The sequence below is a fragment of the Brassica napus genome, chromosome A6 (genome assembly GCF_020379485.1).
Source record: "Brassica napus cultivar Da-Ae chromosome A6, Da-Ae, whole genome shotgun sequence".
In the NCBI taxonomy this organism is placed as follows: domain Eukaryota; kingdom Viridiplantae; phylum Streptophyta; class Magnoliopsida; order Brassicales; family Brassicaceae; genus Brassica; species Brassica napus.
Window position 1 is genome coordinate 1,639,345 of NC_063439.1, and position 24,852 is coordinate 1,664,196.

General features: G+C 33.5%; 4 protein-coding genes across 4 annotated transcripts; 1 reads left to right on the top strand and 3 right to left on the bottom strand.

The window, feature by feature from the left end:
* Positions 1-4,693: 4,693 nt before the first annotated feature.
* On the bottom strand, positions 4,694-5,705 carry BNAA06G02420D (cyclin-dependent protein kinase inhibitor SMR9). The gene has a single exon (XM_013790905.3). The coding sequence runs from the start codon at positions 5,347-5,349 to the stop codon at positions 4,999-5,001; it is 351 nt and encodes a 116-aa protein (XP_013646359.1). The 5' UTR covers positions 5,350-5,705; the 3' UTR covers positions 4,694-4,998.
* Positions 5,706-8,595: 2,890 nt separating this feature from the next.
* LOC106346067 (armadillo repeat-containing protein 8) lies at positions 8,596-12,237 on the bottom strand. Its single transcript, XM_013785309.3, has 8 exons — positions 11,778-12,237; positions 10,642-11,364; positions 10,450-10,545; positions 10,291-10,374; positions 9,780-10,014; positions 9,256-9,695; positions 8,950-9,165; positions 8,596-8,812 (listed from the first exon to the last, which is right to left on the bottom strand). Exons 1-7 carry the CDS (start codon positions 12,135-12,137, stop codon positions 9,115-9,117), a joined length of 1,989 nt encoding a protein of 662 aa, XP_013640763.2. The 5' UTR covers positions 12,138-12,237; the 3' UTR covers positions 8,596-8,812; positions 8,950-9,114.
* A 7,504-nt stretch (positions 12,238-19,741) lies between these two features.
* On the top strand, positions 19,742-22,345 carry LOC106351086 (zinc finger protein WIP5-like). Its single transcript, XM_013790906.3, has 2 exons — positions 19,742-20,859; positions 21,887-22,345. Exons 1-2 carry the CDS (start codon positions 20,302-20,304, stop codon positions 22,343-22,345), a joined length of 1,017 nt encoding a protein of 338 aa, XP_013646360.2. The 5' UTR covers positions 19,742-20,301.
* LOC106440132 (UDP-glycosyltransferase 89A2) lies at positions 21,684-24,433 on the bottom strand. Its single transcript, XM_048781804.1, has 2 exons — positions 22,972-24,433; positions 21,684-22,323 (listed from the first exon to the last, which is right to left on the bottom strand). The coding sequence occupies exon 1, from the start codon at positions 24,360-24,362 to the stop codon at positions 22,974-22,976; it is 1,389 nt and encodes a 462-aa protein (XP_048637761.1). The 5' UTR covers positions 24,363-24,433; the 3' UTR covers positions 21,684-22,323; positions 22,972-22,973.
* Between the last annotated feature and the right edge of the window lie 419 nt (positions 24,434-24,852).

Sequence of the window (24,852 nt, forward strand, 5' to 3'; positions counted from 1 at the left end):
GAGAGGTAAGACTTCTCTTTGCAGTTCATGTGCGTTACATATTAAGTTTCAACTCATCTCTGTGTGTTCTCTCTCTCGCCTATACAAACAGGTTGGGCTAGCAAACATCTTGGAAACCATAGTGGACACACTAAGACTCAAAGAAGAAGTGTGAGGGCTCTTCTTGAAACCGGTTTCGAAGAAGGATGCTCCAGACTATATTTTGATATAGTGAAACGCCCGATGGATCTGTCGACAATCAGGGATAAGGTACGGAAGATAGAGTACAGAAACCGCGAGCAGTTTAGACACGATGTGTGGCAGATCCAGCTCAATGCTCATCTTTATAACAACAATGGGCGTAACCCAGGGATACAGCCTTTGGCAGATCAGTTGCTGGAGATTTGTGATTACTTGTTAGAAGATTATGGAGATCAGTTAGCAGAAGCAGAGAAAGGTATTGATAGATAGATCCCACTGACTGAGAGAGTGTGTTTTAAGATAGTCATTCCTCTTTTATTCAAGAAAAAGAAGTGGGATTCTAGCTTTAGCTAATGATTTGTATGAAAAAGAAAAAAAGAAAAAAACATTGTCATGTGCTGTGTGTGTTTTCTTTTTTCTTTTTTCTATTGTTGTTTGTAAAATTTTGAGGTTTTCACTAAAGTGATGATTGTGGGTATTAAATAGAACTTTGAAAGATGATGTGTTAATGTTGTGTATAAAACTTTGTTTTTATTGAGAATAGGCCTTTTGTTAATTATTAATTTCTTATTTACTAATTAGTAAGTTTGGAGTTAATTGAGACACATAAATTTGCTAATCTATCTTTGTTTGGTCGGGAGTATCCTTCATGGCGCCTCCGATACCTTCACCTCGTCTCTATTATCTCTTCCCCCATAAAGTCATCTTACTCTCAGTATGTATCCTATTGGTCCATGCTAGCGATAATTTATCGCAAATCTATAAAAAGCAACATTCAGTGATAAAGGTCAATGAAAGCATGCTTAACATAAACGGAAGATTTTATTTTGCATGGTCTTGATTGTTTGTTTCCGTTTACAATCGTTTATCTATTCCTTGAATTTCATTTATTGGGAAGAGATGTGCTAAACATAAATGGATGATCTTCGTTTATGTTTAGAGTATATTCTGAAAGATAGTAGATATTTGGTTACCTTTTTTTCATGATTTAACGAGTAAGAATCGGTCCATTTCTAGTAGTCCTAGATTTATTGAAAATATCTTTGAATTCCTTTTTTGAAGGATCGTTTTGTGGATACAGTTGAACCTTCATTGTGTATATAAAAATGTTCAAATTGATTGACGAAAACCGTAGCTCATTCTGCCAATTAACTTCTACTTTGAAACTTTGATCTAGATCTAACATTTGGTATCAAAGCTTCCACTCCATAATAAAGCTCTGATACCAAATTGTTAGCACTAGATCAAAGCTTTAATGTTGAAGTAAATTGGCCGAAAACAAAAAGAGAAAATGTATTTAGATTTATCTTCTGATTCGGATGTTGTTGCATATTCCACGATACTTTCATTCTTATAGGAATCTTTTGTAGGTTTATAATCATTGTTAACTTATTGTTCTTTGATTGTATCCTTAGATGGATTTTTATTCAGCGAAGTGGCCGTTTCTTGTATAACGCAATTGTTTGTTTGCCAGTTTTGTTTTCTGATTTGTTAGTTTCTCTCTTGTTTTACTCTTTGGTAATGATTCATTCACTTTTCAATAACCATTAATACCATTAATCTCTAAGATATTATTTGAAAAGTCACTTTATGTATTGCAGTCACATCAAAATTTATTTTTTTTAAAATAATAATTAAATATGTTTGATTTATCAAAAATACTGTAATAATTATAAAAAAAAATTAAACAAACATATATTTTATACTAGGGTAAGCCGGCATAAATTAAAGAAAAATTATTATTTAGTTTATTCTCAATTTTTGAAAATTATTTTGAATATATATACTTTTCGGTTTTGTTATTTTTATTTTTATTTTTTATGATATATAATTTGACTTTTATATACTCTATTAAAATAGAGTCCTATTTTTTTCCTACCATATACAAGTTTATGTTAGACCAACTAATTTTGAAATTAAATAGTATAACTCAATTCTTTTTAAATTATCAGATTAAATTTTTATATAAAACAAAATATACATAAAATTGATATTAGATATATATTTTTATAACATATTTTATATTTTAAATATTAATTTAAAAATATAAATATATCTGTACTGATGTGTGGGTTAATATCTAGTAAATACTTAAAAAAATGTTTTAGGTGAGAAGTTGATTAGAGAAAAGATTATATGTGATATGGTTTATTTTGATTGCTCTCTATTGGAGTAGTGCCACGTTTTAATCTTCCTACTAACATCATGTCTTTCTTTGTATATGTTGTAACAGTAATTATTTTCCTATCATGAATTTGCATTTTTTTTATAGAAAATAGAGTAATGTTGTATGCCAAAACGATATCAAAATAAAGCTAACCTAAATAAGAAAACATTCGGAGGATGAAAAATTTGCCGATGACTGTCAGTAGTCGTTATTCATGGTAAAATGAGACAACCTCAACTGGAAAATTTAAGTCTTCCCCACAAGAGCGGCAATGAACAAAGGGAGCTGGATGTCTACATGGTTCTCAACACCTGCAGCCTATCTGTTCAGAGTTCAGTCTCACCAGAAGATGCCTCAGCAGCTCTAATGTTAGTTAGTTTTGTCATCTCCCCATTGAAGCCCACGAAAACAACTTTATCAGTTTTTTCTGCCACACTAAGCTCTACACAGTACTTGAGAGACATAAATGGATCCAGATAACTTTATCTTGATACAATTTCCTTATATTTGGCCGGAAACCACCTCTAAAGTAGCCTAGCCATTGCTTTGATTTTATGGATCTTATCATCAAAGTCCATAGATTCAACAGAGTTCCAACTTCTTCTCTGGACCCTTTACTTTAGATATACTATCAAACTTAGGTTTCTCAAAGAACACCAATGACTTCTCCAAACTCACCTCCTGCGAAACTTCCACACCTTTCTGTTAGCAAAAAAAAAAAAAAAAAAAAAAATCACTTCTTTTTTCTTCCAAGCTTTCATCTTTCTCCTCATCATCTCCTTCTCCAACACAGTGCACTCAACCTTATTACTATTCCTATACACAAACACCGTCTCCAGCACCAGAGTCCTATGTAAAATAATAATAATAGATTATTGAAGTCAATGTTCATAAAAACATTGTTGAAGTTTGAATATATATTAACATAAAAAAAATGATGGGGGGAATCATTTTTTATTAAACTACGTAAATATTATCATAGCTAAGCTATTGTGTCGTCTTCTTACCTACTCCATTATATACATATAATTATATAAGTTCGTTATAGCTTGTAATTATTAATTATGTTTCTAAAAAGAAGGAAAATTTTGGAAAAGAGAAAAATGGTGAAAAAGCCGCACAAGTCTTTTCATTGGATTCCTTTGGACGATGATATCGTATGCTCGGACACTTTGGTTATGCCTTGAACATATCCTCTATCGTTTTCACTAACTAAGTTCCAAATAGACAACCGCACGGGTGTGATTGGATGGTACCGCGGATTCGAAAGGTATTAAACACTATGGATTTGAAATCTACGGCCTAAATTTATTCATTTATATGATTAGACGGCGTGAATATTTAGTTGTCATGCAGAGCAACTGAGCTTTATCTGTAGAACTGTGCGACCATTTTTGGTTGTCATAAATGAATTATGAAAAAATTATAATAAAAATAAATATTATAATAGCTATAATAATGAAATTAAGTAACAAAATATTAATTATACAACAAGATTTTTTTAAAAAAATATTACTTCAAAGATTATTATTATTATTTTTAACTAAATTTTTAAATAAGATAATTAAGCTACTAAATGTTTATATGCCATAACTGATAAAATATAAAAAATTATCAACTTTATTTTTCAATATTTTAAAAAGCATTGAAAACTATAATCCAACTTCTAATTACTATTATTTTAAACAATTAACAATTGTATACATGCTTAGGAAACCCATATATATTTATAAGTCCATGTTTTCAAAATCCTAATTATTATAGTGCTTTGTAATTCAAATTCTTATAAAATTATGCCTATAGTAATAAAAGATGCCTTCAATTTTTAAAAATATTTTGTTGCCATAAGCGAACGTTGCTTGTCTGTAACCGGTAGACCGAACCTCAAAATTAAGTAGGGCGGCTTTCAGGTTCAGATACACCCGATACACCCCGAATTAAAAAAAAACATTCCAAATAGACTTGCATAGTTTTTTTCTATAACATCAGACTTGCATAGTTATTTATCAAAACGACAACATAATAGATTAACTTTTTTAATAACTTTGGATTATATCTAAAACTTTTGTATGCATATTTTATTCTCCATCAACTATTTTTTTGCTTATATCAACTTTTGATTTTCTATATAATTTAACACAACTCGGATCAAAAGTTTTGAATTTAAGCCATCAATCTGATAAAAGTGTTGTCACTTCATCATATGAATTTTCATGTACACATTATAAAAGAAAATATATTTAAGAAGTATTTTCTTATATGAGAAAAACAAATAAAGTATGCCCAACTTAGTAACTAGATTAAACCAAAATACAAGCAAAATGCAAAGCTATCAAGCCCGAAATGTTAGCAAGCATCATTCAATTACAGAACCCATAAACAAAAGTTACAATATAACTAATTAAAAAAGAGATAGGGTATTTGATGAATTATAATACCCTACCACAAATTCAAAATCACCCAACCAAAAAAAAAGAACCAAAGAGGGGAAAAAGACAGATAGAAGAAAAAAGAAGCCAAAAATCACAGTATCACACTATGCTAGTAAACTCTCTTAATATACCTTCAGTTATTGCATTTGAATCCAACTAGAAGCTTGAGATTGATTATACCATGGTTATGACCACAGAACCCTAATTATAAAACTTAACTTATTTATCGTTTTCTTGACCATGATTATGACCAAGTGCAAAAACAAAGAAGAGCTCTACATCTGGAGGAGCAAAGAAAGAGATTTGTCTCCTCCTCAGAGCAAAGTTTTGCGCCACCCTTTGCTTCTTCGGAGCTGGCGGGCACGTGAGCATCTCAGGTATTCGTGACTTCTTAGATATCGGAGTACAACATCCACTGGGCGACGTTGACGTAGCGGTTGAGGATATTGAAGTAGATGATGACGTTGAAGTGACTTCACTGTTGATACTACATGGAGAAGATGGGTTCTTGATTCTTTTTATTCTTCTTGTAGGTGCTCCTCTTATTGGTTTCTTTCCTTTTGATGCCATTTTTAAGCTGTTAAGAGAGAAGAGAAAACAAAGTGTGTGAATCTATATATATATATATATATGAGGAGTATGTATATAAACCTTAGTGGAAGTTTTAATTTAAAGCTCTTAATTTTTGACTGAAGAAAGTTTCTATCAGGGAAGAAGAAAAAGACAAGAAAGAAAAAGTTGAGAAAAAGAAGAGATTGGTATTTGGAAAACTAAAGAAAAAGGGTTTCTTTTTAGTAGAGGATCAATGCATGTAAGTCACTATGTAGTGTGAATTGTGAAATGGGTACGCTTTATTTTACTTGAATATTCATCAAATAAAAAATAATACTAGTAGCTAGTCTTTTAGAACTATCTCGTCAATTCATGGACGTCTTGTAAGAAAAAAAAACTTATAGCTTCACGTGTTCTATATCTTGATGTTTAAATTTAATGTGTGTAAATAAGAAGATTTTGGTTCATAATTATTAACAATATACTAATATTGATCGTTGAAAGCTAAATTGATTTTCCAGATTTGAATGAGTGTATGTTAAGAAATACTTCTTCTTTTTTTTGAGAAATGGCTTATATGTTAAAAAATACTTGGTCGTCAAAAACCTAGTTGTGATGTTTTAAAGATTTTTTTTTCTAAAACAAAATAAAGACATGATTTTTGGCTGTCCCATAATAAGGCAAAGCAACTAAATAAATAGAATCAAGGTGGATATATCGAAGAAATAAACTCTTTCCCCGAAAAAGAGAATATCATAGTACCGAAGAAATTATTTAATTGTGTTGTTGTTTCAAATGCATGTAGTTCAAGTTCGCGGTTAAAGATGACAAGAATTTTCAACATTTGTTTTTTTTCCAAAATGTTATTTGTAAAAAAAAAAACATTTACTGAGAGTTTTGTATAATCAAAGTTCAAACGAATGTGAAAACGTTAACAAGGCGTAATTATGCAAAGAGACGACGCTAATTTAGTCGTACTCATGATAGAGATTCTTCACATGCATATCCTATTTACATAATAAATTAATTGAAACACACAGCACGTAGATTAAAAAATATTTAGACATAAATGTGTTATATAACTAAGTCATAACAAGAGAAGAGTCTCACATTTGATGATTAAGATAATTTTGTATTAAAACACTACTATTTCAAAAGTTCAAAAAAACAAAACACTACTATTCCGTTGGAAGTAATAGGTGGTAGCTAGATATAGTTTAGCCAATATATCTATTTTGCTTTAATATAATAAAATATTTTCATATATGTGACAACCCATCCTCTCACTAGAAACCTAGGTTCACAGCGCTGCAGCGCACCGACCCCAACCCTTCCATTATGAGTCCTCTCTGACTCCATAATTAGGTTGTTGGTGAGACTCGAACCCAGGTCCTCACCCTTTAACAACACTCCTCCAGGATGAGTTGTCACAACTTTTTTTGTGACAACCCATCCTCTCACTAGGAACCTAGGTTCACAGCGCTGCAGCGCACCGACCCCAACCCCTCCATTATGAGTCCTCTCTGACTCCATAATTAGGTTGTTGGTGAGACTCGAACCCAGGTCCTCACCCTTTAACAACACTCCTCCAGGATGAGTTGTCACTAATTGACCTGCAGGTCAATTGGTGACAACTCATCCTGGAGGAGTGTTGTTAAAGGGTGAGGACCTGGGTTCGAGTCTCACCAACAACCTAATTATGGAGTCAGAGAGGACTCATAATGGAGGGGTTGGGGTCGGTGCGCTGCAGCGCTGTGAACCTAGGTTCCTAGTGAGAGGATGGGTTGTCACAATATATCTAGGTAATTTTAACTTTATCATTGAAATAAAGTTATGCATTGAAATAAAATATTATTATACATCATGAAATATGTAAAATCATTTTCTTTATTAAGAAAAAGAGCGGCAGAATAAAATAAAAATAGAATAAAAACTTCGATGTGATACAAAATTATTTCACGTGTGGGGGATGACATTTAAATTCAATGTATATATGCGCATGGGGTTTCTTCACTCCAACTAGCACTATTCTTTTTGTTTATTTAACCAACTTAACCATTTTAGGTTTCGTTGAGATTCTCAGCCGGTTAAGAAAATAGCGGCAGAGCCTTAACAGCTCGGATTTATCAATTAATAGTATACAGGAGGACTATTTTTGATATTGTTGATAGACCTTATGTTTTGCTATAATAGATAAATCGAAATTTAGCTGTTTAATCTCTTTTCAAAAAAAAAAAAATTAGCTGTTAATCAGCAAGTCAAGTGTTAGGAAAGCATAAAGTTTCGGATCATAGACCTACGTCCAAAATCAAATTTTGAAAATTCCAAATTAGATAATAACATTTTGTACTAAAAATAGTTTAAATTCGAAGCATAAAACCTAATTTTCTGCATTACTACTAAACCACGTACCATTTGGGAACTCTATACCAAGCGATGCCATGGTATAGGGATCAAAAGATGAAGACACCCATAACCCAAACACTATATGATGCTCTTTATGTGAGTTTTGGTTTTCAGCTTAATCATATTATTGGATCTATACTCCAAATTTATTAGCTTTATGATTTTGTGTTTATTAAGACCAAATCTATTATATTCGAAAAAAAAAATCTATTATATTCGAAATTGCTTTTAGTTTTCAATAATTATTTTTTTATGCTTATAGTCGTAGTTCATTAAAAATCACATTATATTATTCACTCTTGTTTATTTGTCAGTTTTTGTTTATTTCTTTTGCACCCATTCTGTTTATATGAGGAACTAGAAAAATGATTGTCCCTTTGTTAAAAAATTGATAAATCACTAAAGAAAGTACACAGTAGTCGTGGCTGGATCTTATCATGGGATCCGAAACATAGGATTCACTGTGCACAAACGGCGAGTTAGATCCCCAGAGGCCAAATTGCATAAAGGCATGAATTACAGTCTTTTTTTTGGTCAAATAATTACAGTCTCTCTTTTTATTCTTCTTCTCGGTTTAAAATTAATTTGAACTTTGGTGATTATTAATTTAGATATTTTTAAAGCTGTATATATAAACTATTTATATCCGGTTGATGATGAAAGTTATAATACAGAGAAGTGAAAAAACTGTTCTCAAATCTTTAGTAAACTAGAAAATAGGTATTGATATTATATAATACAGTAAAACATAAGATGTGTATTAATTAACTTTTTACTGAAATATATTGTTTTTATTGAATCCAGTCAGTTAAACGGTATGATCATAAAACTATACAAAACTTATCGCAAGCCATGTAGTAGTTGGTCACATTATCATACTCTCAATGGGTATTGTCAACAACAACAACAAAAAAAAACTGATACAAAACTCAAATGTTTTTTTAAACATAAACTCGAATGATACAAACAATTTAAGTTCCTTTAAGTAAAATAAGAAGACAACAACAAAAATGTGGTGGATCTAAAGCTAACTGTGGTACAAGTAATGGTACAAACTCTTTCTGACTGCTTTCACCTGCACAATTAGTCAGACACAAAAACTGGTTTATTAAACAGAACAGTTACTGAAACACAAAATCTCTTCATCCTATTCTGACAATATGGTAAGCAAATAAATAAAATCCTAACATTATGGCCAAAACAAGTAAGTACCTGTGGGATGATAAGTGTGTCTGGAACTGGAGATATAATCCATGAACATGATCATAAACTCTAAGTCTCTCTTTCTGCTACACGGTGAAAAATTGAATCAAAGCTATCGGTTATGTTCAATGTGTATAGGCTGTGGAACATGGAATAACAATATCTCTCCGTTTGCTAATTATCACCAAAAGACATTGACTGGCTCAACACAGTTCTGATGCGAATCTGCAAGCATTGAAATACAGTTTGAGTATCAGAAACAAAGGTAGTAAGTAAGCAATGAAACTGCTTTAAAGTTTAACTCCTTTTATGAACCTTAACATCAAGGCAGGCATCGTTGACCATGTTCTTTAACTGAGGAATGATACCCTCTTCCCGCAACTTAACATGCCGATCAAGTGCACCAGGACTTGAAGGACTAATGAGGTTTATGATTGTCCAGACTGTTGCTGACCGTAACTGGCTCTCATGGCTCTGCAAAAACTTAAGCATGAAGTTGTTTGACTCAGCTTGTGGCTGAGGAAACAGCTGCTGCATAACCGCTTCTTTATGTAGCTCTGTACCACTAGCTACATTTGTGAGCACATACATTCCCTGTATTGCCATTTGAGCTTGTGGAGATTTTCTCAGTTGCCTTCCAACGGTATCTAAGATAAGCCCCTCTTCATCAAATACAAACTCAATGGAGTTGATGCATCCGTCAACAAGATTACGTAGGAGAGCCAAACCTTGCTCTTGAACCGTGGGCTCAGGATCTGAAGAAGAATAAGTTTTTGTTTTTGTTGTTAGTTGGAGTATAAGATGAATCATATGATTATGGTTCAGAGGACTCTGCTTACCACTGATAAGGGAAACAAATCCTTGAGCTTTGACCTCTGAATAAAAGAGCTCTTTACGTTTCTTGTCTGCAAGGAACATGAGGTTCCTCAAGGCCCGTAAAGCGCTACACCGTGTGTTTGGATCCATTGATTTTGACAACTCAATAAGCTGCTTTATCCCTCCATACTCTATGAATGTTGACTTCGGTGATGAAAAATCCAATACTATATTGCTCAGAGCACCAAGAACTGCAACCTGGTTAGCCATATACATTCAAATCAGTTCTGCCATTTGCATCTAAATAAAAGAAATGACATAATTTAATTTAAGCTCTGAATGGTGACGCTTCTATCTGCTCCGCACCATGTTAATATTAACAAAAATCTCTCTATATATATATATACATTTTTGTTACCGCACCGCAGTTAATAGTAACAAATCTCTCTATCTCTATATATATATAGATATCTATACATTTCTTCACTATTAAAACCGCTTTGTAGTTAATCTGCATGTGCCATAGTGAGCTACCTGGACAGAGGAGGATGGATCATGCAATAACTGAACCAAGGGAAGCATAACATGATCGTTGGTAAAACGTCCTGCACTCAAATTCTAAAAGACATGCCTCAGTGGATGCAAAGCAGCTGAAGATACTAATAACATTAGCAATGGATGATGCTAACAAACCTTGACTGATCTAGCAGCGTTTCTAAAGCAAATGCAAGCTGCAGTTCTCACATCAGCGTTATTGTGTCTAAGCGCATTAACCAGCAGATCCAACATCTAGGTAGAACGAAACAAAGACAAAAAAAAACAGATTAATTACAGTATAAGAAAAAAAGATTAACCAATTAAAAAAATGGCAATGTGGAGACGAACCTCCAGTGACAGGAAGCTACACCTGCAGTCCTCAAGCTTGGAACACAACTCAGCTAGAGACAAAAACAAACCCTGAAGACGTTTAGGATGAAGCTCACTACCTGTCTTCAAGATGTCAACAATGTTCTTGATTGCATTGGCCTCGTAAGCTAGCTTCTGTAAATCCTCTTTTTCAGCGATCAGAGAAGATAAACCCAGGGCAGCCTCGTCTCCAGATTGACCAGGGTCGTTAAGAAGCTCAAGCAGAGTAGTTACCAAGCTTGACTTGGTTCCCATGTTGAGGAAATAAGACGGAGAAGTGTTGTATATGACAACTAAACAAAGACAAGAAAGCAGCCTCGTCCTTGGATACCTATCCTTTGTTAACTCAGTCACAGAACTCAAGTATCTCCCAGCCTCGAGTCCAACGAACCGCGAGACAGCTTCGGGGTTGTTCTTCAAAACCGTGGCTAAAGACTCAAGACAAGCTTCTCTCTGGCTTAGAGAACCATCAAGAAGGATGACAAGCTTCTCCAAGACACCAGCCTCGCAGAGAACCTGTTGCTCTACAGTTGTGCCACAAGCGTGAGCGATTATGCTAGCTCCGAGGCCGCTAACGTTCTCGTTCTCGCTGTTTAACAAGGAGAAAAGAAACTCCATGTTCTTCTCTTGGAGGAAGTCGTACTTTGGAGCTTGATTGGATTGGAATATCATCCTAAGTGAACGAGCCCCAGCATCTACTACCTAAAGATCAATTACAAAAGGAAAGAAGAAAGGTTCTGTTATGTCCAAAGCAAAAGAGAACAGAGGATCAACACAATTAACTAAAGGCCAATGCTTTAACTTAAAGGTGTGACCAGAGGATCACCAAAACTACTTAAAAGGCCACTGCTTTGACTTAAAGGAGAAACCTTTGATCACAGAGTATGTAATCTAAGACCGTTCAAGCTATCTTCTCAAGACCCAACAGCATTTGGACAAAGGTTCTGTTATAGCCAAAGTAAAGGAAACAGAGGATCGACAAAACCACCTAAAGGTCAATGCTTTTGACACCTTTGATCACAGAGTATACAATCTTAAGTCCCTTCAAGCTATCTTCTCAAGACCCAACAGCAGTTTCTAACACCGAGCTCTATAGAAAAAGTCAAAGTCGTCACCTTTTCGTCAGAGCTAGTGAGAAGCCGAAGCAGACGAGGGAAGACTCCGGCGTCGAGAACGGCCTGAACTCCGGCTTCAAACCCGCAAGCGAAACTCCCAAGCGCCGCCGCGGATTGGACGAGGATGCTGTTGCATTCAGAATCGGAGAGAGCGGAGGCTATGGCGGGAACAGCTCCGAGTTTGAGGAAAGAGAGCTTTTTGGTGCGGTTTCCGATGATCTGGTTTTTGACCTCGCGGAGGGCCTTGAGCTTGACTTCAGGGTCAGGGGAAGCGAGACGGGAGAAGACGTCGGCTTGACGATTGCCGGAGGAAGAGGCGGCGGAAGAGAAGGAAGAGGAGGAGGTGGTGGTGGTAGGCATGGCGAGATTTAGTTGCTCCCTGAAAAAAGCTTAATTGAGATGTTTTGTCTTTAGATTGAAAAAGAATGGCAGAGCTGTTTTCCGTAAAGGTTTTATTTTTTTAATTTTTCCTAATAAAGTTTTTGGTTTTTTATAAACTAAAATTCAGAGTGGCTATCAGCCAATCATGTTAAGAAGAGATTTTCTATTTTCTAATCCTAAACATAGATTAGGTCCTGTTAGTTTTGTTTATTTCATTATTGAGGATGAATCTCTTTTAAAATAATCAACTAGAGTTTGATCCGCACACCCGTACGAGTACATTTTTCAATTTATATAATTTTTCAGTTTGTTTATACAATTATTTTAAAAAATTATAACTTAGTTTTGTAAGTTGTGTAATTTTATTAGTAAAGTTGGCGGATACTTTTATTTGATTATTGTTTATATGAAAAATAATTAAAATTTTTATTTACAATATATAACATATATTGTGTATATTTTGTATATTAGGTAAAGTGGTAAATGAAAAGCATTGCTCGATTTTCAAAAATCAATTTATAATAAGGCTAGTATAATTTCTGATTAGTTAAGAAAACTTCTCGTAATCAAGAGATTGATATATTTATAGTTAGTGTGATTGAAATAAATTAAGGAATATTCTCTCAAACAATAATGACATTGATTGTTGGTTTCACTCGGTTACTCGGTTACTTAAAGAAAATATTTTATTAAAATAATTAATTCAATGGTATTCATTTGTAATTATAAAGGTGAATTGAGGGTTATTTCTAAATTGTACTTCTATTTTAATAGATTAGATGTCTCTCTCTTTAAAAATGTCACTTTTAATTAAACATTAGAATTCCATTAAATAATTAGAATTAACATTATACTGATAGATATGTTTACAAAAACCACAATAAATAATTTTATGTTTAAACAATATAAAATATTATATCATACTTTTTAAGAACCATTTATCAATTTTTTGTAACCATTTTCTTAATCAAATGATTGACTAAAAAGTAAAAACACTCAAATAATTTATAAAATTATTTGAAGCCTTCTATTAATTTTTGTGTAATTATTTTTTATGCATCTATGGAGATTTCACATTTCAGATCACTAGGATTAATGCATATGATGGAAAATGAGCTATGCTATTCAAGTATATATAGAGGTTGTTGATCATAGCTATATCATTTGATAATCAAACGTTCTTTTATTTCTTATATTTTTTCAATAATTCACAATGACATGCTCATTTGAAGGTCATGAATGTCGTGAATATTATAATGCATATTTTTATAGAACGATTCATCACATAATGCATTTCTAGAAGCAAAGGAGACTCTTTGAAGGTACAAATCTTGTTCAACGTAAATATGTAAATACCTACCAAAAAAAACATATATTATTGTTAAGTATTGACATAATATAAAATATAATATATTTGATGAGATATCGGCTAAAACTAGGATGAATTTCATTAGCAATAGCAACTGATAGGTTTAGATATGATCAGCCACAACTTTATTTACATGAGATACATATGTCATTTCTCATCATGACATCATATGAGCTAATACCAGTAGCCTGAAATGTGGCAGCAAACAGAATTACAAAAATATGCATTCACATAACATAAAAGTTCATATAAAAGAATTACCTTTTGGATTTCTTCTTACAATAGCAATATATATATATATATATATATATATATATATATATATATATGTGTGTGTGTCATAGATGTTCCATTTGAGCTGAAGAACACATGCTAGTGTCTCTAGCTCGGTTCAGCTAACAACATATTTTGTAGAAAAATGCTTTAACGAGGTGGACTCTATGTTGAATTATTTCAAAAATGTTATAATTATATCAGCACAATGCAAAGAACAAATTTTAAAATGACAATCTGTTTGTACATGATCAATTAGAAGTTTCATATCTCTATACAAGTTTTTCCAGTTTTGTTGTTAACTAATGATACCGCATCATGTATGCTAATACAATTATAATATATCTGAGTATAAGATCTACACAGACTTGTGTCTCCAATTTTCCAAAAGTTTTCTTGCAATCTCATCAAAAGGTACATAGGTACACGCAAATAAGCAATATAAAATCATTAGTTTTACATTTTAGAGAAGTTTTTCAACTCAAAATCATAAACACCAGTTTCTTAACAATTAAAAGTTTAAGAAGATACATACTTAGCAACCAAAAGGAAATACACATGCAGGTAGAAGAAGCTTCAACCAAATATTTTTCATTACCGAGGATGAACCTTTTTCAAAATAATAACATCTGTCTTTTAAAATAAAACATTATTATTCGACCTAACACTTAGTCATAAAATATATTATGTAAAATGTCACCAATAATTAAAACGTTAGAATTCCATTAAGTAATTAGAATTAACATTATACTAATAGATATGTTTTCAAACAACATAATAATTAATCGTGTATCTAAATAATAAAAAATATTATGTCTCACTTTTTAATAATTATTTATTAATCTTTTTGAACTATTTACTAAATCAAGTAATTGACTAAAATATTTAAATAATTTATAAAATTTCAAGCCGTCTATTAATTTTTATGTGATTACTTTTATATGTCTATAGATGTTTCACATTTTAGGCCACTAGGACTAACTCGTATGATGAAAATGAGTCATGTTGCCCAAATATATATAGTTTTTGTTGATCATAGCTACATCATTTGATATTGCATATAAATCTGCCACTATTCACTCAAATGTTCTTTTCTTTCTTGTATTTTGTCAATATTTCACAATGACATATGATTGTTTGAAGGTTCTCAATGTCGTGAGTATTGATATTACGTGTATACGCACACCAATTAACCTAATGTGCACACTACCACAATCAAATGGTATGTCGATGTAGCACTTTAGGATCGAATCCACAGAGACCAACGATTACACTTTATCTTTATGGGATCAATACTCAGCTAAAACAATGATGGGGTTTTGAGATTAAGGTTTCGCAACAAGCAAGTAATAAGATTAATTGAAGATTTCAGATGATTAAAATGCTAGCTTAGGGTGGTTTGGTCGGGTGTTAAACAAGTGTGAGCCAAACAATTATTCAAGTTCGATTAAAGACCAGTCTAAAACTCGGATCACTTAAGATAGATCAGCCCACTGTCGTGGTGCTTCACCTTTTGTCAATCGATCTCAGTACCTAAACTGTCGTTTGGACTGAGATGCGATGACAAACATTAAGATCAAGTCCAATCTGTTCACAAAACACCCTAACATCTACTTTCGCTGGTTAGGGATATGATGCTCATTCAAGTTATGTCTAGCAACCTATAACAGTTTTGATGAAGAGATTAAACCTAGAATCAGGCACTAAGTGGTTAACACTTTTGATCTAACACCTTAACACCCTAGACTAAACAAGCTGACTACTCAGCCATGAAGCAAGAAAACACAGAGACAGTGTTAACCACTTAGTGCCTGATTCTAGGTTTAATCTATTCATCAAAAGTGTTATAGGTTGCTAGACATAACTTGAATGGGTATCATGTCCCTAACCAGCGAAAGTAGATGTTAGAGTTTTTTGTGAACATATCGGACTTGATCTTAATGTTTGTCATCGCATCTCAGTCCAAACGACAATTTAGGTACTGAGATCGATTGACAAAAGGTGAAGCACCACGACAGTGGGCTGATCTATCTTAAGTGATCCGAGTTCTAGACTGGTCTTTAATCGAACTTGAATAATTGTTTGGCTCACACTTGTTTAACACCCGACCAAACCACCCTAGGCTAGCATTTTAATCATCTGAAATCTTTAATTAATCTTATTACTTGCTTGTTACGAAATCTTAATCTTAAAACCCCATCATTGTTTTAGCTAAGTATTGATTCCACAAAGATAAAGTGTAATTGTTGGTCTCTGTGGATTCGATCCTAAAGTGCTACATCGACATACCATTCGATTGTGGTAGTGTGCACATTAGGTTAATTGGTGTGCATATACACGTAATATCAGTAGTTTTCACATTTAAAGATTTTTTTTTAATTTCTTAATCTATTGTGGTCTTTTCCTATTTTAGACAAATGTTTTTAGATAACTTGAGAAATTGTCCCCTTGTACATTGTGATATCTAGTGTTTGCTATTTTTGCGTACATCAAATTATAAATACTAAATTCTATTAAATCAGACTTCCACCGTTCCATAACGATTGATAAAGAATGTCACTTAGACACGTTTCACGCAAATTAAGAAAATGATAAAATTTACTATGTATCCTCATTTGTTATACACTAAAATAAAAATGGTTTAACTAAATATCTATTGGTTATTTAAAAATGTAAAAATATTTAATAAGAAATTTTGCATTAAAAATGTAGAATGACACGTTTTGAAACAAAATAAAAATATTAGAATAACATTCTTTATGAAACAAATGGAGTAGTTTCCAACAAAAAAACTTTATTCCTATTCGTTTTTCGGAATTTCAGATTATTTGATTAATCATATAGTTTCTTGGTCAAAGAGATTCAATAATACATCTTATTTAAATGCAATAATCAATACATATAATTTGTATATATTAATTATTAATTTATCCTTATATTGGGGGTATATATTTATATAAAAATTCAAAAATATTATATATTATCGAATTGTGCATATTTTAAACTACCTCAACTCGAGACCGAAAAAAATTATTAATTTAGAGTGTTTATAAATTTATCGAGTATCAATTTATGCATTTTCTAGTGTTATAGTCCTTTTCCCCTTCAATAATTAAGCCATTGTATTTGAGAATTAATAAACCAAAGGCAATTTTCGTCTCTTGGAGTTACTTTCATTTTCTAATCTATACAATTGACAAGACGCATAAACATCGTCTACGTCCTCAGAAGCTGCAGGGAAATTGTAGATGTATGTTTTGAACGACCATATTCCAAAGTTTAATTAATACAATGATAATGACAACCAGTAGTCCATCACACATGTGCTTATACAAATCACATATATACATAATACATGCCGGTATATATAACTAAGTCGTATTTATATATGTGGTGCATAGATAGATAAAAATGTTTGGAGAAGAGAGAACAACAAAGAAACAGAAGACAAGTGACGGTTTGAAAGAACGTACTGATGCAATTGCAAAGTGCAACCACAAAACATTCACACTCGTGCTATCTCGGGAACATCTTATGTTTTAATATTATCTAGTTATTAATTAATAATATCAAAAGTAAACTGTCTCAACATAGATTGGACTTTCATCCAAAGATGTTCGAGTTCACACAATGCGACCAGCACAAGTTTGTTTCAAACCCACGTTGTTTGACCCATCTTCACAATGTTCGATCTTGCAATTAGCACGCAGCTTACAAACAGCAATTGAATTACTCAAAAAAAATTGTATTACTCTCTTTTTCAAGACATAATTAATATATTACTTAAACCCCATAATCGAGCATCGTTAACTTAACTGGTAATTAGTTGCCATCTAAAAGAGAAAATTTGTAAGATTGTAAGTTGGAATACTGACGACGAGATATAATTTGTTCTAGTCTCCGGTTTGAGATGAAGACCCATAACTTTTGCATTCTAAAGAAAGGTTGTGAATATGTAATGAATAGGTCACTATATATACAACGTTTCTAAATACATGTGTTTTTTTGTAGACTTATCCACTTTTTTTTTTTTTTTTTTTTGTAACTGGACTTATCCACTTTACATGCAACTTATATAACGGTGAAGAGGTGTGGTATGGTTTTAAGCTTTTTTAACCCGCTTTCACCATTCTCGTTCAACAAAAAATCCTAGAAAAATGTGGTGCGGATTGCATCATTTAAAACTAAGGAAATAATCAGAACACGTATTTGTAATGCATGAGAAAATCTATCTTTTTTGATTAAAATGTGATATTATTTACCACAAAAAAGAAAATTCTAAAAGGTTTGGTCCAGTGTGATCAAACTCTAAAGAGCAAGACAGTTTTCAAACAGAAAAAGCTAAACAACTGTTCTTTCATTAGATAGAGGCTACAATTTCTGAGATTATCAGCCAAGAAACCATGAGATCGTGTTCCATCTTGTGAGAGCTTCAGTCGCATCATCTGCATCATGTGGAAGCGAAATCAGCCCTATTTCGAATCTTCTAATGGATAATAAGAGCCAAATACAGAGAAGGAAGTCTATCATGACATCTCTCATTACTCGCCTTCTAATTACAATACATTGTAGATGACATACGAGCTATTAACATTCCACATCGTGTGGGTGTTGGGTCCTTGGGCATTATATAAGTGTGTGGGCAATCCTCCACTCTTGAGTTAGCTTTTGGGTGTGAATTAGACCCATCATTTAGAGTTTTTTTTTTGATTTTTTGATAAAACGCCAGTTTAGAGTTTTTTTTTGACGTCGAAAGGCCTATTCGCCAGTTTAGAGTTGACTGACGTGAGATATGAAAATATCATATATTAAAATTTTGAAGTATTTGGGTCTCAAAATATATGTGAATGTTGAATTATAACTCACAATAATGTGAATAAATAATTTTAAACCCGAAATATAAATTTACAACTCGCATATCACGTGGATTATAATCTAATCAACACAAAAACCATCAAATCAAACAATTATCATGTATGCTTCAACAGTGTAAACCCTATTTTTAATATCATTACAACGAACATATATAATGATGTATCACTTTACAATCACATGATTTTCTATTAAAAATACATTAGAAAAAAAAACATCCTTTGTGTACTGTCTTAAAGCGTATGCATTTTTTTTTGTTAAAGGTCTTAAAGCGTATGCATGAATCGGGATATCGATGAAAATTTAGCGAGAAATAAACAGGAGCAAACAAATGCAAACGAAAATGTAAACCCAAAATAAACAAATATATAATATATATATACACAAATCGATAACCAATATATATATGTGCAATTTTTCTATATAACATAAAACAATAAAATTGTGATAAAAAACATAAAACAATAAAATACACATTGATGTAGATGAATAAGAAATTGGGGTTATAACACTGTTGTCAGAGAGAATAAGAAATTGGGGTTACCATTCCCAAGTAATATGTTTCTGAAGCAGAGCCGACATGGAGACGAGACCACCGAAGCAACTGCTGTCTTAGATCACAACTCTCATCTCCCAAAGCCATCAATATATTATTCCCACAAACACCTGATTATCTATCAATTATCAATATATTACCTCTCTCCAGATATATGTATATGTTTACCCGCAACAATGGTATGTAAGATAGAGCAGCCTCTATATTCTTGATTTATGCATATTATTCATTTCATACGTTGATGCACATTGGCTTAGTTGGTTTCCTGGTCACCAATAGCTTCACATACTATTCACATTTCGAATTCTATACTTCTATATATTTACATTTATATTTGATTTCGTTGTGGGTGACACAAAAAAGAAGGTGTATACAACTTGTGTTTCTAGGACTGTTTATTTCAGAAAAGTATACTGATAACAAGTGATATAATTATAAAATTGCCTCAAATTAATACTGTTGAATTCCATTTATCTTCTTATATATTAGCTAAATATTTTCCAACTACTAATTGTGGAACTTCATTCATTCAATAACACATCTAGAACGATTACTTGTACGTTTGCATATTTTTAACTATAAACTCTACCAAAATACCTTCAAATCACAACAACACTCTTAAAATCTAATACTTAAACTATTTTTCCATAAAAGTAGAGTTTAAATTTTAAAATACATTTTAAAATCACAGTTGCAATAACGTTATATTTTTTTAAAAAATTATGTTGGCTAACATATGATTTGTCATTTTATACAATCGCTTTAAATCTTAGGTTAATTTTATAGACCAGTTCTATGAGCACAACTGCACAAGGATCTAAATATGTTTGACTTTATATACATGTACATATACGTAAAACCATAGATCCACCAAAACGCTAACCCCAAAAATAGTTTCCACCGCTTCGTCACATCTCAAACGCTAGTACATACACTGACACACCCATATCCTCTCTATATATATACACATACACTCACATCCCTATCTTATTTCTCTATCTCGCTAGCACAAACCCATCAACCAAAGCTACGGTGGCTTTCTTCTTCTCCTCCTTTGTCTTCTCCTCAAAGTCATGTCTAATCCAGCTTATTCTAATCTCTTCAACAATGGATTTGACAATACAAACTTCAACTGTTCCACTTCTCTTTCTTACATTTACAACTCTCACAACAGCTTTTATTATCCTAATACCACAAACCCTAATTACATGGCTCCTACTACTTCCACTTTCCCTAACTCACCCCCGCTCAGAGAAGCTCTTCCTCTTCTTAGCTTAAGCCCTATAAGGCACCAAGAACAACAAGATCAACATTATTTCATGGACACAGATCAGATCAGCTCTTCAAAGTTTCTTGATTATCCTCATGATGTAACCGTGGATCTTCATCTAGGGTTACCAAACTATGGTATTGGTGGGAGCTATATTGCTCCTGTTGCAACAACCGATGAGCAAGATGATGACCAAGGAGTAGAGGTCACAGTTGACTCCCACCTTCATGATGATGATGATGGAGATCTACACAGAGATCATCACTACTGGATCCCTACACCTGATCAGATTTTGATGGGACCTACACAGTTCTCTTGTCCTCTCTGCTTCAAGACATTCAACAGATACAACAACATGCAGGTACCACTTCATTGATTCAAGAATCAAATGTAAATTCTTCTTAAGATTTGACTTACACTATTCTTCAAAATGGGTTTTATACAATGTCCATAGTTTTTGGGTGGGTCTAGTAAAACATATACAAACTCGTTATTGATTTATGGATCTTTAGGTGTATCGCTGATAGTTGTAACTAACAAATACTTTTGGTAATTACTACAATATATGCCTTGATGTTTTAATTCATTCAAGAATAATCAACTCGATCTTTGACAAAATTGATGGTACACTTCAAATCAATTTCAGTGTGTTGGATGATGGTGTCTATGTAATATCGACTTACAAAGCTAGTAAAGTCAGAATATATTCTTTAACCAACAGTATTTTTTGTCAGACTGACACTTTATAATCTTGAAACATGCTTAGTCCACCTCCATCTTTATTGTCTCTCTTGAATTTTGTGAACTCATAAAACGGTAAGGAGGATTACTGCCTAGCCAATTAATTGTGAATATTTACTTTTGTTTTGTTTATATATATTATCCAAAATATAGATACAGCTAATAATGATTTCATGTCAAAACTAAATTACTACATGCAGTAAAGAGGCTAATATATACATATAGAACTTTACTTGTAGTGTTTGACATTTCACATTTACAGCTCTTTTTTACTTGGTTAAAGCCCTATTTGTTTATTTCATTTCTTAAAGTATTGAGTTCATTCGAAAAGAAATAAGACATTTTAATGGGTCAAATTTTTTTTAAAAAATTATAAATGCAAATACAACTCAAACCAAAAGAAAATACGTTTGGCCTCGCGTTTGCGAGTAATATATCCAAACGTTGATAAAATAATTAGATTATGTTAACTAATTATTGGTAAACATATATACAAATACTTTTGTTTGAACAAATCCAATAATGCATAGTGTCACAATACCCACCGACCACCACAATAGCACGTGGCCTAGATTTAAAACTAACACTTTCTAAGACTGATGATTCGCTTATGATTTATGACATGGAAACCGTTTTGTTAATGGCAGATGCACATGTGGGGTCACGGCTCACAGTACAGAAAGGGACCAGAGTCCTTAAGAGGAACCCAACCAACAGGAATGCTAAGACTACCATGTTACTGCTGTGCACCAGGCTGCAAGAACAATATTGACCACCCACGAACCAAGCCTCTCAAGGACTTTCGAACCCTCCAAACACATTACAAACGTAAACACGGGTCTAGACCTTTTGCTTGTCGCAGGTGTGGCAAAGCCTTTGCAGTGAAAGGAGATTGGAGAACGCATGAGAAGAATTGTGGTAAGCTTTGGTATTGCTCTTGTGGCTCGGATTTTAAGCACAAGAGGTCTCTTAAGGACCACGTCAAGGCTTTTGGAAATGGTCATATTCCTTGTGGGATTGATAACTTTGGGGGAGATCATGAGGACTACTATGAGGCTGCTTCTGATATCCAGCAACAAGATGACTGCAACACAAATGAGTGTTAATTATGTTCTAATATGTTCTGTTTTGCTCTCATGCATTAAAATTAATTGTATGCATGGGTTCTTTAGTTTTGTTCTTCGTTTCTTAATTAGTTATGTTTGTTTTTTTAATGCTGTTTCTTATTACCTAGAAGTTCCTTGAATATTTTTTTTTATTAAGATAATTTTTTTTGTTTTCTTTTTACCTGAATAGCTTTTAATACATAGCAGAATATTAAAAGACTCGTTGTACAACTTCAATTAAAAAAACCAAAGAAACCCCAAGTTTTTACAACTTATATCTGTCATTTTCAATACAATTGTACACGAAGTTTAGATTACTTTTAGTACTTTCTTTTTATTTATTTTAACTATAAGCTACATTCAGTTTTTTTTTCTGTTTGTCAACACAGTTAAGCTTCTTTTTACTCTGGACATTTGTCAATCAAAGTTATTGAATCTTATGAATTACACAGGAACGTATTGTTACTTATATAACTTAATTGTGATTGTAGTGAGCAAACTTTTTTTGTTCTTTGTAAGACGAAGATGCACAATCATAGTAAATACCTTGTAAACAATGACACATACATTTTTATTTGGATAAACCTCTTGAAAGGCTTTGACATCATTTGGAATGATATACTTACCTTTATAAAGAGGCCAATTCTTTTACAAGTCTCTCCAAATCTGCATTAGAGCTTCCTCCTGCTTCAGTCGCAGCTCTTGCCTTCTGTCCCATCTCCTTAGCCCGACCACGCACCTCGCGTCCGCACTCACCCATTGTTTCAGCTAGAACCCTACCTAGCTCATGCGGGTTCGGCACAGTCTCTCCCCCTTCACAGACCGTAACAGCCACACCCATATGCTCCACCAGCAACCTTGCATCCACAAACTGATCTGCCTCCAGGGGCCAAGCCAAGATCATGGTTCCGCTAGCCACTGCTTCCACAACCGAGTTCCATCCACAATGGCTCAAAAACCCACCAACCGCTACGTGGTTCAACACAGCCACCTGAGGAGCCCACCCTCTAACAACCATTCCTCGACCCGCAACCCGATCCTCAAACCCATCCGGTATCGGGTCTGCCTTAGCCACCCACACAAACCTGGTCATGCTCTTTTCAAGTCCAAGAGCCAGAGCATCACACTGGTCTTTACTCAACACTTTTTGGCTTCCAACGCAGATGTAGAGCACAGATCCGTCTGGACATCCATCGAGCCAACTCATCAAGGCCTCCACGTCTACACTGGAAAAGGAGTTTCCCTTACCTAACTCGATTGGAGGAAGCGGACCAACACCGAAAACACGGTCATGGCCCGTTCTCAGCTTCACATACTCCATGTACTCCTCTTCCAGACACTCACAAGAATTGAAAATACAACCGTAGCTCGAGAAATTCATGGTCGTTTCTCTAAAAGTCTCGAGATCTTGCGATAACGGAGACTGTGGGACCAAAGCCGGGAGATGTTCTGTCTTGAAAACAGGGGAACGAGGAAGATCCGAGAAACAGACCGGCTCATTTGACTCCAATAGATGAATCTTGTCAGAGAAAAAATGGAGAGTCGAAGCTAAGAATGCTCCGGAGCTAAAGAAAGCGAAGCGAGGGATACCGAGATCGTTGGTCCATCCAAGAAAGAAGTCAGAGATGATGGCGACAGGAGGATTCGGATGAGAACTTATCCAGTTGATGATAGGCTCTCGAAGCTGACGAAGAGAAGCCATAATCAGAGGGTTTCCCGAAGCACCGGTGTCTTTGACGTTTTCAACGCCAGGAGGGAGAGAAGGATTCTCCGGGAAAAGAAAAGTGACGGCGGAGACGGCGGATGGATGAGCGGTGAGAAGAGGAGAGAGGTAAGGAAGGTTTTTAGGTGTTACGATGATTGAGACAGTGATGTCGCCATGCAGACAAAGTTGATGGGTTAAGTCGAGAAGAGGAAGCAAGTGACCTTGTGCTGGATATGGAAACACCATGATGTGCTGTTTTGAACCGTTGCATTTTGAGTCCTGCGGTGTCGGCGAGTGCGTTTCTCCAGACATTTTGGCGGTGTATGTTTACTACGGTGGTGAGAGATGTTGAATTTTGGGTACGTAATGCATACATACGTTCGATGGCATTTTATATTATGTTTTCTTTTTTCCAAGACAGTGGACCATAGTGTTCACATACATTGTACCCAAATTCGTTACGTACCCAACTGTTCTATATTTTTTTCTTCGTTGACTAGTCATATATTGTTTAGAACACTCTTATTGGTAGAACCCTCCTAAAAGCATGTTTATTACAGGTCTTTAAGTTGGAATTTTTAGTGTAATATAAGATAAAATCTTTTAGATTTTAACTAAAAACATAAAAAACATTTCTTAAATAAAAAATATAAGAGACGTCTCTTAGGAGGTGTTATTGATTTATATATTTTGATTGATTTAGAAATCCATAGAGTATTTATAAATTTAAGTAGTCTTATTTATAATATCATAATGCGATTTGGGGAGTAAAAAAGCAATTATATATTTATCTAAGTAGAAA

Excerpts from the sequence above, each read along its gene's own strand:
- BNAA06G02420D (XM_013790905.3), bottom strand. The coding sequence starts at position 5,349 with ATGGCATCAAAAGGAAAGAAACCAATAAGAGGAGCACCTACAAGAAGA.
- LOC106346067 (XM_013785309.3), bottom strand. The coding sequence starts at position 12,137 with ATGCCTACCACCACCACCTCCTCCTCTTCCTTCTCTTCCGCCGCCTCT. Across the intron at positions 10,015-10,290 it reads ATCCATCCTCCTCTGTCCAG|GTTGCAGTTCTTGGTGCTCT; the intron begins GTAGCTCACTAT and ends ATGGCTAACCAG. Across the intron at positions 9,696-9,779 it reads ATTTGTTTCCCTTATCAGTG|ATCCTGAGCCCACGGTTCAA; the intron begins GTAAGCAGAGTC and ends ATTCTTCTTCAG.
- LOC106351086 (XM_013790906.3), top strand. The coding sequence starts at position 20,302 with ATGTCTAATCCAGCTTATTCTAATCTCTTCAACAATGGATTTGACAAT. Across the intron at positions 20,860-21,886 it reads ACAGATACAACAACATGCAG|ATGCACATGTGGGGTCACGG; the intron begins GTACCACTTCAT and ends TGTTAATGGCAG.
- LOC106440132 (XM_048781804.1), bottom strand. The coding sequence starts at position 24,362 with ATGTCTGGAGAAACGCACTCGCCGACACCGCAGGACTCAAAATGCAAC.